Raw genomic sequence first — 14,359 nt, 5'->3', positions numbered from 1 at the left:
GATGTAAAGAACAAAAAATGTATGGACACCAAAGGGGGAAGGAATGGGATAAATTGGGATTGATGTATATATGCCACTATGTATGAAATAGATAACCAGTGAGAACTTACTGTATAGCACAGGGGAGCTCTATTCAGTGCTCTGTGGTGACCTAAAAGGGAAGGAAATTTTAAAAGGGGATATATGTAAACATATGGATGATTCACTTTGCTGTACAATAGAAACTAATATAACATTGTAAAGCAACTACACTCCAATAAAATTTTTTTTAAAAAGGGCAGTATCCGATTCTAGGGTGCTCCATTCACATTCCCACACATTGTAATTTGTAAAGTTACTGACAAGTTTCCAGCAGATGGCAGTAAAGTGCTTGGAGAAGGGACTGCTGCTGCTGCTAAGTCACTTCAGTCTTGTCCGACTCTGTGGGACCCCATAGACGGAAGCCCACCAGGTTCCCCTATCCGTGGGATTCTCCAGGCAAGAACACTGGAGTGGGTTGCCATTTCCTTCTCCAATGCATGAAAGTGAAAAGTGAAAGGCAAGTCACTCAGTCATGTCCAACTCTTAGCAACCCCATGGACTGCAGCCTACCAGGCTCCTCCGTCCATGGGATTTTCCAGGCAAGAGTACTGGAGTGGGGTACCATTGCCTTCTCCGAGCTTTCCCTAATTTACACACAGTGAGGTGACAAGGTAGATAATTAACGAAAGTCAAGATTATGTCAGATGAAGGGCTTCCCTGGTGGCTCAGACGGTAAAGAATTCCCCTGCAGTGCGAGAGACCTGGGTTTGATTCTTGAGTTGGGAAGACCCCCTGGAGGAGGGCATGGCAACCCACTCCAGTATTCTTGCCTGAGAATCCCATGGAAAGAGGAGCCTAGCGGGCTACAGGACATGGGGTCACAAAGAGTTGGACACGACTGAGTGACTAAGCACATTAGATGAAAGTGGTAGTGAAGCTGAGAAATGAGAGTCCTACAACATAGATAATCAAATTCAATGTAAACTTTGAAAAAATATATGTGGTAAATTCTATTTAATGAAACAATTCATTCCATATTTAAGAAATGTTTAAAAAATCTTTATTCAATAAATTCCAATGTAGTTACTCTGAAAAAAAATAGTATCCTAAATTGAAAATCATTATGTTAATCAACAAAAAGTTTTTAAATATCTGTCAAGATTGATTTCTATAAGAGTGGCAGCATTCAATACAGCAAAGACCCTACTCTCTCTCATATCAAATGATTATGGTACACAGAAAATTACTATACCGTGAAAAAAGATACTGATTGAACGGATGAAATATTATCACTAAGGATCATTATAAGACATGATTAATTTTAAAAAATCTGATATTTTAAAAAAGCATTAAATTTTCTTCATTATTTCTCTCATGTATCTATAGAAAGGGAAAATATAGTTAAAATTAAACAAGCAAACATAGGATAAAATTGGGAATACAGGGTGATATGTCAGGAAAAGATTTTAAGAGAGTCTGGCTAATCAATTTTCTTGTTGCTGTAACCTCTACCACTTTCTCTTAATATCAAAGCAGAATTGTATAAATAATTATGATACAAAACTGCAAGGAATTTCTTACGATCAGTTTACACTATGGGTCAATAATATATGCAACGTGTACGATGAAATGGAATTCCTTTCATATCTTCCCTGTGATCACGGGCATAGTCCCATAAGTAATAATCCAGAAGAATGGAATTAATCTCTCCAGTAGTTTTTTCACCCTTTTTTTCAATAAGCTCCAGAAGACAATCCCGGATCAGCTCGACACACCAAACTGAGCACCCTCTGATTTCCACCTCTTGCCTATTCCCATAAAAAAGCATTTCTCCTGCAAGGAGGAAAAAGAAAAATAAGCACTAACAGTCAATGAAATAAAATGCCTTCAAAACTTTACTGTAGGACAACATGCAGTAAACAGTACTCATTTTAAAACTGTAAATCTCAGACTTTATTTATTTTTGGTAATTTAAACAATTTCTAAACTCTGGCATTAATTCAAAATTGCAAGTTAAGTTCCACATGGTCAAGGATCGTGTCTGACTTGATTGTCTCAATACTCATAAGACCTAGCATAGCCCCTTGTATATACTAGCTCCCCAATAAATATCTGCTAATTGAATATGGGTGAGCCATATATTTTAAAATATGACAGCAAGATTATTAAATTATTTAAAAGAGAGGATTTAAAATTTGGGTTTGATGTTGGAGAAAAAAAAAATTACTGCAAAATGTGGAGGACTCCCAGGGGGCCAAATAAACAGCACTTCCCTTACCCTTGAGAACTTAATGTTGTCTTGGGGACACTCCAGATACATCAAAAAAAACCTAGGAGATCAAAGTTCTTAGCTTGAACAAGGAAAACCATGCTTGTTCTTCAGAGTCAGGATCCTTTTGTCAGCTCTGCCTGAATACAGAGCCGCTAGATCCTACAGGTATTCAGTGCTCATCTCCAGAGTATATCAGATCCTGCAAGGTGGACACTGGTAGTGCTCTGCCAGGGAGACTCGAGTTGGGCTCAGCAACTCAACAGATAGAGGCAGACAGAGTAAGTGGATGCAGCAGCTGGACGCAAAATGTGGTCCATTAGAGAGCATATGCTGCCCCATGTCAAGGCATACAGACCCCAGAGTTCGAGCATTTTTCTTCTCTTGGAAATCAGAAAATTGAATTTCATGTGAAATCTAATTGTCAAGTGCTGATAACTAATTAAAAATTGCTTAAAACACTGTTCAAGCCAAACAAAACACATCTGCAAGCTATATTTGGCCTCGGGCTACCAATTGGTACTCTTACACAGAGCTTCACAGTAGCTGAGAAGCTCTGTGATCCACTGAGACCTAGAGGAAATGCCCTAGCCCCACTGGTTCCATTCTGTCTCTTGGGATCTTAAATAGTGTTATTTGTGTCCCTTCCATATGTCTATCTCTGATCCTTGGGGCAAGTGGAGGAACAGACACTGACTTAGCATTTGAGTTAAGCTTTTTTGGATGTGTAGGATTTGAACTGAATAAAAGAAAATTTGGGTGGGGGAAACCAGGCAAGAAAGTGTTTATACAGATAGGAATGTGTATTGCATACACCCCCCAAAAAAAAAGATCAACTGAATATGGCTGTATGTAGAAGAAGCCCTGACTGCTAAAGGTTGTCCCTTAAAGGTAGTCAACAATTAATGATCCCAGACATGAGTATTATGACATAGAACAGCCTGTTATTTTTCAAATGAGGAAATGAGCAAAATGGATTGCCCAAGGCTACATAAAAATCTGGTAGAAGCAACCATAGGAATAATGGTACCTTTATATTCTGTGTCATTCTTATTTTGGGTGATTGAAATATATTTCATGAAAAAAAATTACTCAATTATAAAAACAGCTTCTTTTAAAAATACAGGAAAAAGTAGCTGAAAGTATTGCCCCTAAAAGAGAAAATAACATGGAAATTGTACAATATAATTATTTTTCTCATGCAAAGGAATATTTAAAAAGAGAAAAGTTACTTTTCATATAAACACAATTATCTATACTCATAATAAGACTCTCACTCTTGAGAATTAATATTCAAACTCAATAATAGCAAATAAATAAGGCTAGAAAAGTCAGTGACTTGTGCAAGATAAACCAGCAGCAGACCCTGGAGCCTCCTCACTCAAAATCCAGTACATATTATTTATCTCTCAGCCCACTTTTTATTTCACAGTGTAGTATGCTCTTAAGCTTAATTAATAACACTTTGAATACAAACCTGAACTGTCTTAGTGTTGCACACCTTCATGTGACATAAATTTAGGTGTCATTTTAATATAAGACTCTGAAATGATGATGTCCAGACAGTGTGATTTCCAGCAATAACCATATTCCACAGTGTAAAAAACAAAAACCAATTTTCTCTATAATTTAATTGCCCTTGCATTCTTTACATGTGCTTTTAACAATAATAGTATTTTGTTTTTTTTAAGGGAAGACCTTTTGTGAAAGAAATGACAAAGACTGAACAAGTCAAAGTATAACAAAGAATGTCTTAATTAAGCTAGCAAACCTTTGAGAAGCTTCTCCAGTAGTTCATTGGAGTATTTCAGGGCTCCCAGGTAAACAAGAACCTGAGGTAATCTGTAGTCGGCAAACATGGTGATACTGGAGATGTCCTTAAAGCAGCCATCTCCTTTCCCCTCTAATACACTCCACGTATCTGCCACCAGGATTTGGGCCCTTTTGTAAAAAGAAATTCTTTTCCCCTGATGAATGAAGAGAATATGAATGTTACCTGGGTATCTGAAAGCCTTATGTATGCTATTAAAAAAAGGTACACATCGGAAACATTTTTTCAAGGGTAAATAATCTTACTCTTTGGTAAGAATTTATAGACCTTTCATTAAAAAAAAAAAAAGGGAGTCTATAGATACTAATTTATCTCTATCACTCTAGGTTTACTTCCTTTATTTTTCAAAGCACATAAAATACAATTCATGTCATCATGGTACTACTTAGTGTTCTTTTTCAACAACATTACTTTATATACATATTTCTGTGCCACTATAATTTATCTGCTTACTATGTTTAAGGGCTAGATAGCATTTCTTTAGAAAGTTTCTTAAAAAATATATATATGCTTTTCTGAGTACAACATAATTCACATTAATTATATAAAATATAGAAGCATATGGAAGAAAAAATAATCATCCCAGAACTCACTTTTGAAGAGAATTACAATATCCATTTTTAAACTATTTCCTTTCAGATAAAATGATTAACTTATTTCAGAGATAAAGACACAACTGATCAACAGCTAGAATTTATCAAGTCAACCATTTTTGGAAACAATCCAAGTCAATATTTAAGTCCATATAACAAAATAAGCTACCAATTATATTTATACATGTCAGAAACAAATTTAACCAAGCATTATAAGACAATGGGTCATAATTTAACTCAAAGACTCTCTATAAAACTACAAATGCTCATTAGCATGGACTATGGAAAAACATAATTAAATCTACTCCTAGTCTTAATACCAAGGCTGATGACCTCAAATCATCTTTTATAACTGTGACTCTGCTAACCGTTAAAAAGTATCCCTGGCTCCCAAAACACATTCTGACCAACTTGGAGAATGTTTAAATAAGTAAATGACATAAAGAAGTAAATAAAACATGAAATTAAATTCTTCAAGGATAGACTCCATATAAAAATTCTTTAAGATGATAATATAGATTCCTTTATTTATTAAAAAAACTCTATTAAAACTACTTCTTTTAAAAATATTGCTATACTATCCTAATGAGAAATAACTTAATATTGTTTAACCTTAAAGAATACCCCCTGCAATCAACCCAGATGTACTTTTTCTAAGTAAACTAAGTTTTCCATCTGTTTTTTTTTTAACTAAATTTTCTAAAGCCACCACTAAGAAACTGAGTATTTTGTTTTCTAGGGCAAACCCATACACTCAGTTTTTGGTGTAAAGTCTGTAAATTACATTGAGTGATGGAGGAAGAAATCACCACTAAGAAATACTTCTATATCATCTGGGAATAATCTATATTCCCAAACCTACCAAAATATGACAACCTGGAAATTGTTCCTTTATGGATGCTGGACTTATAGATGGTAACTAGATTTCTAATTCAAGTAAACTTTATTGAACAGCAAGCATAAACTTAATTCACAAAATAAAACTGTTCCAAAATCATACAATAGCTTCTATTATAATAATATATAATATATATAATATATTATAATAGAAGCTATTGTCTCCTATTTTTAATAAGATTCATAGAGCAAGGGCTTCCCAGGTGGCACTAGTGGTAAAGAACCCTCCTGCGAATTCAGGAGACATAAGAGATATGGGTTCAATCCCTGGCTTGGGAAGATCCCCTGGAGGAGAGCACAATGTCTAGAGATTCCCATGGACACAGAAGCCTGGCAGACTACAGTCTATAGGGCTGCAAAGAGTTGGACACGACTGAAACAACTTAACATGCATGCATGCATAGAGCAAACAGGAAAAATCTAGGAGCCAGACTTATGTAACAAAATCAGTGCCAGCATCTAACAAAACACAAATTGTCACATCATGAGCACTGTTTCCATGGTAGCCAACTAGGATATCATGAAGGTTAGATTGTAATACCCTAAAATGAAAACAACAAATTCAAGTGAAGAATCTAAAAATAAATTCAAATCACCTATAAAGCATTTTTTAGTAAGCTGATATTGTTTTAGTAGTCAAATAATTTTAGTAACCAAATCTACATTTCTAAAATATTAACTGATATTACTGAAAATACCAGTAAATCCTCTAGTAACAATTCCCTATATGTTCCATAGGGCTTCCCTGGTGGCTCAGATGGTAAAGAATCCTCCTGCAAGGCAGGAGACCTGGATTCAATCCCTGGGTTGGGAAGATCCCCTGGAGGAGGGCATGGCAACCTACTCCAGTATTCTTGCCTGGAAAATCCCATGGACAGAGGAGCCTGGCAGGCCATAGCCCATGGGGTCGCAAAGAGTCAGACACGACTGAGCAACTAAGTACACAACATATATGTTCCATAATATTGCTTTGCAAATAAAATATTTTCAAAATAGTACCTTTATAAAATAATAATTAATGTAAAACACTATAACCATGAATTGATTTTCTGCAACAAACTTATTATGAACAAACTAGAAAGGTCAAGAATTACAAATGCTTAAGTATAACGTAACATGTTATCAATTATGCTTAGTCACTCAGTCCTGTCTGACTCTTTGTGACCCCACGAACTGTTGCCCACCAGGCTCCTCTGTCCATGAGGATTCTCCAGGCAAGAGTACTGGAGTGGGTTGCTATGGCCTCCTCCAGGGGATCTTCCTAACCCAGGGATCGAAGCCAGGTTTCCTGAATTGCAGGCGGATTCTGAACCACCAGGGGAGAAAAGCTCAAGCTTTTCATGTATATTTATCAGTATGTCAGCATAAAGGAAGTTGATTTGTTAATTAGGGCTTTTATATAGTTACTGAATGGGCTTTCCTGATGGCTCAGTGATAAAGAATCCACCTGCCAACACTGGAGATGCAGGTTTATTAATCCCTGGATTGTAAGATGTCCTGGAGAAGGAAATGGCAACCCACTCCAGTATTCCTACCTGGAAAATCCCACGGACAGAGGAGCCTGGCAGGCTACAGTCACTGGGGTTGAAAATGACTCAGACATGACTTAGCAACTAAACAACAATAGTTACTGAGTGTTCTAAATCAGAGTCACTTTAAGAGCTTTAAAAAATAAAGTTATTTTACCCAGAGATCAGAATCTTTGATGGTGGTGCTTTGGGAATGCATCTGAATTCTGAAGTCTCCTGATTCTGGGGCACAGCCAGGTTGAGAAATCACTCATCTAAACTGTTTCATTTAGACAAATTCTCTAACTTCACTAACTTGTTCACAATGTCTAGAAACAAATGATAATCTCAGCAAATAAGTGTAACATTAAAAACAATTATAATTATTTTTAGTAACTTGCTGAAGATTAAAAAATATGGCAATTGATACTACTACCATATTATGAAGGAGTAGGGAAAAGGACACTCAAATATGCTATTGCTGATCATCTTTGTTATTGTTTTGCTGGAGAAGAGTAACCATTTTTATGTATTATAAGTCTGAAAATCCTGGCCACACTCTCAGTAATCCCATTATGGGGAATCCATTCTAAGGAAATAATTACGGGTGTTAAACCGCTGGGCAATATTGCTTATTTTTACATAAAACTGGAAACAATAAGATATAAAATTTAATTTAAAAATAAAACTATATATCACAATTATTGTGGTAAAATAGTTTGGGCAAATAATTATGGTAATGTACATCAATACAGTGGAGTACTATGAAGCCATTAAGAGTAGCATGGAAAAAAACTGTGCTGTGAAAGAATTTTTACTGACATAGATGCTCATAATATATTAAATTTTAAAACAGTTTATATAGCATATTTCTTCCCAGCTCATATATATATATATATGTATATATATATATATATAGTCACACACAGAAAAAGACCAAATTGTGAACAATGGTTAACTCTTGGCAGAATAAAGACTGCTTCTCTGTACTATCCAAATTCTATAATTAATTTGTTTTACTTTTGCAATTAGGAAATTTTTAAAATATGGATAGAAAGACATTTGAGGACTTCCCTGGTGGTACAGTGGATAAGAATATACCTGCGAATGCAAGGGACATAGGTTCGATCCCTGGCGTAGGAAGATTCCACATGCCTCAGAGCAACCGAGCACATGTGCCACAACTATGGAGACCACGAGACACAACTACTGAGCCCAAAGTGCAGCAACTACTGAAGCTCACACACCTGGAACCTGTGCTCTGCAACAAGAGATGCCACCACAATGAGAAGCCCTGCACTACAACTAGAGAGTAGCCCCTGCTTGCCACAACTAGAGAAAAGCCTGAGCACAGCAACAAAGACCCAGTGCAGCCAATAAATAACCAACTAAATTTTTAAAAATACATTTGATTTTATAACTTTCTGAATTCAGCAGCAGTACCAAAAGTTCATTAGAATTCCTCTAGACTTGGAATTGAGCTGCTGCTGCTGCTGCTGCTAAGTTGCTTCAGTCATATCCGACTCTGTGTGACCCCATAGACAGCAGCCCACCAGGCTCCCCTGTCCCTGGGATTCTCCAGGCAAGAACACTGGAGTGGGTTGCCATTTCCTTCTCCAATGCATGAAAGTGAAAAGTGAAAGTGAAGTTGCTCAGTGCTTTATTTTTTATCTTTTAAATGAATGTGCAAAGTCACAGATGTAGAAAACAAACTTATGGTTACCAGGGGTGGAAAGATGGGTGGGGGGGAGATCATTTGGAAGATTGGGATTGGCATATACACACTACTATATATAAAGTAGATAACTAATAAGACCTACTGTATAGCACAGAGAACTCTACTCAATATTCTGCAATGGTAAAAAAAATCTAAAAGAGACTGGACAAAAAAATAAATAAATAATAAAGAGTAGACATATGTATAACTGGTTCACTTTGGTGAATTATTTATGTCACCAGAAACTAACACAACATTGTAAATCAACTATACTCCATAAAAATTTTTAAAAATAAATAAATATGCAAAGGTAACTTAAAATTAACTAATCAAAGATTAAGCAAGTCCTCACTATACACTCAGTGTTATGTGAGGAATCACAGGGATTCAAGAAATATAGTGCTTTGGGATAACAATAATGATGATCTTATGAAAATAATAAATGAAAAATGAAAAAATGTAGTAATACTTCTTTAAGAAAGTACCAAAATGTTTAAATTTGATTTTTGTTATATTTTGGGGAATTTTCTGTAAGAATGTATTTTAGAAATGAGTACTGATGGGAAACGGTTCAGGTACTAATTTTCGTTTTAAAATGTATCAGTCTCGGACTTCCCTGGCAGTTCAGTGGTTAAGACTCTGAGTTTCAAATACAGGGGGCACAGGTTCAATCCCCAGTAAGGGACTAAAAACCTACATGCTGCATCTTGTGGCCAAAAAGGAAAAAAAAAATATATGTTAGCCTTAAAATTAATCTATATCCTGGTACAGTTTCTAATTGAACTTCTCAGCATATACAACAAATGAAAAGAAAGCACTCTGCTGTAAATAAAAGAGAATTTCAGCAAATGCTTACTAACTCAATCTTATCTGCCAAAATAATTCACTCCTTTTTCTCACAGAAACAAAAATTCAGGACAACTTGAAAGTAAACAACTACATGATGTCCTGAATTCATTCCATCCTAGTAAGGGAGTAAGCACATGAAAGTAACTCAGTCGTGTCCAACTCTTTGCGACCCCATGAACTACACACTCCATGGAATTCTCTAGGCCAGAATACTGGAGTGGGTAGCCTTTCCCTTTTCCAGGGGATCTTCCCAACCCAGGGATCGAACCCAGGTCTCCCACATTGCAGGCAGATTCTTTACCATCTGAGCCACCTTCCTAAAGTCATGTTAAATTTAATCTTAGCCCTTCTTCTACAACACCCATGTTGATTCTGGAATACACAGATTCCAAGCAACATGAATGACAGTTTGATTACTTTTATACACTGTTTAATATATTTAAATGGTCAGCATGAAATAAAGAACTTGATCCAAATTTCCTGAAAAAAAAAGGTTGAAATGTCATACTTTGAAGACTAAGATAAAGCTCATAGTAACCTCTGCATTAATAAAATGGTTCCTCAGAAGAGAATGAAGTTCAACAGTGGCCTAGGGTCTCTTTCCTAGGAACTGCCTGTGTCCCATCCATACTACTCTCCACAGTCACACTTAACTGGTCATAATCCATGCCAGGTCAATCAGTCCTTGTCCAGGAGTTTTAGAACTGGAAGCAAGAGAGCTCCTCCCTCTCTCCCTGGTGGCTAAAGTGATAAAATGGGAAACTCTTTTCCCATTATAGAGTATTGAGTAGAGTTACAGAGTAGGCTATTACAGAGTACTGAGTAGAGTTCTCTGTGCTATACAGTAGGTCCTTCAGTTATCTGCTTTTCTACTTCATGGAGAAAGTTGGTCTGCGGTAAGAGAAAAATGGAGTCAACAGAAACAAAGAGAAGACTGAATCCCGATGGGTTTGAGTCCCTGATCCTGGATATTTATCTCCATATCTTGTTTTGTGTCTGTCACTTGCAATTAAAAGAATCTTAACATACATAATCAGGCATCTTTCACTTTACAGTAGAACTGAAAAGCTAGCTATTTCTTGACTAAATGACCTAAGATATTGTACATTAGCTAACCTTTCTATTTTTGAGACTGTGGTTCCAGGTGTACAAATAGGATTATAATGCTCCTTGTCCTTAGCCCTACAGAATTGTTCCGTGGATCAAATGAGAGTGTGTGCATGCAAATACCTTGTGAATCATCAAGAGAGATTTGAACAATATTACCAGTCATTTTAGTTGTTGTGATTACAAAAGGGTAAAATTTCAAGTTGACATAAGTACTTACTAACTTAGTCAAGAAATTTATATATACGTCCCTCTTAAGTTACTTTCAATTCTATTTAACAGTTAAAATACACAGTGACAACGAATTCTAAAAGATTTATACAAAAATAAAATCCAGGTGTATACTAGGAGAGTATACAAAATGTTCACCATTTAAAAAGTATGCCTACTTAAATTTTTTGTACCATAGAGCAAATAATACTGTTAAACTACCCTGTGCATGAAAAAGAAAATACACAGTATATATACATTAGAACTTTGCAAGAAATTTTTTAAGAGAAAATTTAGTATACATTCTGATTCTTATCCAATGAAGTAAAGTTTTTGAAGTACTAAAAGGACCTCACTATCCCCAAGTGACATCATGTTAAGTCTAGTGTTTTCTTAGGTTTGAAACATTGTAAAGGACAAAACAATAAAGGAAATACACTGATTAGAAAGCATTAAGAGAAGTAATGTCTTTGAAACACTGCTTAACAATTTTGTTACTGTTCCTTGGTTCCATTAGGAAAAAATTTCAGAATTTAAATTTTTATTCTCAAAAGGAGTTCTGAAAGTAAAAGAGTTATCTATGAGAAGATAATTAAGAACTCTAAAATCTCTAGAAGGAAGCAACTCACCTCAAACTGAGTCACATCTCTGTAAGAAGGAAAGTTTTCAACTACCAGGTGCAATAACTTCTGAGCACTTTTATCACTTTTTTGGACACAATTAAGAAAAGAGCCTCCGAACTTCTCAAGCAGAATTTTCCCTGTTTCATTGAGAATCCGATGCCTCTCTTCTATCAAAGGCATGGGGACATCTGTGTCAGACCGGAGTATATGCCGAACCTCATCAAGGGTCACTGTGGCATAGTAGGAAGCACTAGTTATTGGGATCCCTTAGGAAGAAGAGCACAGGCAGAGGAACAATGTCATACTTTTATATTCATTAGGCCTTTGCTTTTATAACATACAATTAAAATGAAACCACTTAAGTATTACAGGAATGAATTAAAAGTAGATGAATAATTAAAAATCAGAAACAGATCCCTCATTCTGTATTTGCTCGTCTGTACTTACTCATCCACTTCTAATAATTGTAATATTACATCAAATGTAGTTTGACTGTGTAAAGTGTGGGATAATATTTGTCCCTTTGCTCCTCAGATGTCATCAGAGTGGCGTTCCTAAGAACACTGACTTTCAGTCTTAGCTGCGACAGTGATAAGTATTAGAATCATTTCACACTGATCAAAGATTTCATGCCAGCTTCTTCTCTTACTTTTATTTTAAGCAGAGGTACCGGTAATAAATTTGGCTTATCAATACATTATTCCATGTCCCAACCCACTCTGTGGGACCCTCCCAGTAAAATGAAATCTCAACGCCACTGGGTCTGACCGGGAGTAGGGGTACCAACCTTCGTCCAGAGCTCTGTTGATCGCGGCGCACAGGGACCAGTACCCACTATACGTCTTCCCCCCAAACCCCACCAGACATTTATGCTCGTCACTCTCCGACCAGAAGGAGAAGTTGAGCGTGTCTGTCACGAACACCCAGTTAACGGCGGCCTCGTCGGTGCCCCTAGGATTCAGCTCATGAATCGCCTTCCAGCCCCCAATGCGCAGCTCGGGCCCCGTGGCCTTGGCCAGCAGCAGCTCGGCCACCCTCCGCACGCCTCCGTCGTCAATGAACACATCTCGACTGTTCTCGGCAATGAATTTTGCAGACTCCCTCGGAGTCAGAAGCCTGTCCATCCTGCACTTCTGTGGGACAGGAACCGACACTTTTGCCCGCGGGCTGGCCAAACGCCCTTCCCTCTCTAGCAGGGACAAAGGCCAGGGTCCCCTACGACTTCCCCTCCCTTCCCACCGCGGGATCGTTGCCCTAACAGGCTCCCGCCCTCTCAGAGAGGATAAGTGAACCGACGGTCCCGAAGCTCCTAAGGCCCCGCGCGCACCACTGGGGCACAGCGAAAACCAGCCCGAGGCTGCAGGCACTTCCGGGAGGGTGGCCCCACCCACTCGGGCCCGGGCGCGCGCCCAGACCCGCTTCCGGTTCTGAAGGTCCGGAAACCGCCGGGAAGGGTCGGTCGCGCGCCTGCGGGGAGTTGCCCAACCTAAGACCTGAGGGCTTAGCTGATTTGCCCGTGCACCCACCCTCCCCCGGGCAGGTCGGCCTGCGAGACCGCTGTGGCGCGAGTTTCAGCTACTCCAGCCGATGTACTGTGTTGCCCTCACTCGGCTCCCGCGCCTCTCCTGCCTACTGAGGGCGAAGTCTGGGCAGGACACCATTGGCGACACGCTGCAGCCAACTTCCTGGGACTCGAGGAACTTTATGGCCGTGGGTCATCGTGTCGGGGACCGAGCCACCCCAAGACTGCGACACGGGTTGGAGGTCCCCCCAACCCCTGTCCCTCAGGCAGTCCTCTTCATTTTGTTGTATTCCTGGCCCCTTTGGTGGCTCAGAAGGTAAAGGATCCGTCAGCAATGCGGGGAGACCTGGGTTCGATCCCCGGGTTGAGAAGATTCCCTGGAGAAGGAAATGGCAACCCACTCCAATATTCTTGCCTGGAGAATCCCCGTGGACAGAAAAGCCTGGCGGGTTACAGTCCATGGGGTTGCAGAGTCGGGCATGACTGAGCATATAAGCACACCTGGCCCATTGGGAGATTTAGAACTAGTTGGAATGTTTGGAGAAATGGATGAGGAAACATCCATTTAAATGGTTAAATTAATATTGTGTGTCTGGATTTGTGCTTAAATACTGAAATACTGAATCCCAGTTAGTCTTGGGCCATGTCAAAAGCAGCAACTGTAATCGCCGTTTTTGCAAGAGAAACAGTGGTTCAGTGCTTAGTCCCTGGTCACAGCAGTGGTCTAGGCTGAGATGAGATCTCCAAGTCCAAGGCACTTTCTGTGAACCAAGCTTAGCAATGCCAACTATCCTGGTCAAGTAGGGACTATGTCAGTGGCTCTAATCAACTGAGGAGACTTTATTAGAAGATATAAGTATCCCCTCACAACCCCAAGCTTTAAAAACAACAAAAAACAAAACACAAACTTTCTAGTAGGATGAGGAATGAATTTTAGAAATCAATGACCCAAATTTGCCTAGTGATGAAATTTAGAAAGGAAACAAATATTTTTTTCTCCTTTAGAGACTTATATTTCCATGGATCATATTACATGTTCACATCTTTGAAAATCAACTATTAAAAACAATCATCAGTAGTCATCTCTAGTTACTGAATTTGGGGAGGATTTGGAACTTTATGTCTGACAACTGTGCCCCTAGAAAAGCAGAACATCTTCATCCCTCTAGTTTCTCCATTTGGATGAGAAAAAGGAGCTTTAAGAATTTCACT

At 38.2% G+C, this 14,359-nt stretch overlaps 1 protein-coding gene across 1 annotated transcript; it reads right to left on the bottom strand.

The window, feature by feature from the left end:
* Positions 1–1,058: 1,058 nt before the first annotated feature.
* QNG1 (Q-nucleotide N-glycosylase 1) lies at positions 1,059–12,990 on the bottom strand. The gene is made up of 4 exons (XM_004004111.5): positions 12,413–12,990; positions 11,632–11,891; positions 4,062–4,257; positions 1,059–1,854 (listed from the first exon to the last, which is right to left on the bottom strand). Exons 1-4 carry the CDS (start codon positions 12,747–12,749, stop codon positions 1,622–1,624), a joined length of 1,026 nt encoding a protein of 341 aa, XP_004004160.1. The 5' UTR covers positions 12,750–12,990; the 3' UTR covers positions 1,059–1,621.
* Positions 12,991–14,359: the final 1,369 nt, after the last annotated feature.

The sequence above is a fragment of the Ovis aries genome, chromosome 2 (assembly GCF_016772045.2).
Source record: "Ovis aries strain OAR_USU_Benz2616 breed Rambouillet chromosome 2, ARS-UI_Ramb_v3.0, whole genome shotgun sequence".
Lineage (NCBI taxonomy): Eukaryota > Metazoa > Chordata > Mammalia > Artiodactyla > Bovidae > Ovis > Ovis aries.
The sequence above is the reverse complement of the archived record's forward strand: the minus strand, read 5'-3'. Positions and strand labels throughout refer to the sequence as shown.

Coding starts and splice junctions, on each gene's coding strand:
- QNG1 (XM_004004111.5), bottom strand. CDS start 12,749: ATGGACAGGCTTCTGACTCCGAGGGAGTCTGCAAAATTCATTGCCGAG. Junction 11,892..12,412: donor CAACAGAGCTCTGGACGAAG/GTTGGTACCCCT, acceptor CTTCTTCCTAAG/GGATCCCAATAACTAGTGCT. Junction 4,258..11,631: donor GAGATGTGACTCAGTTTGAG/GTGAGTTGCTTC, acceptor TTCATTCATCAG/GGGAAAAGAATTTCTTTTTA.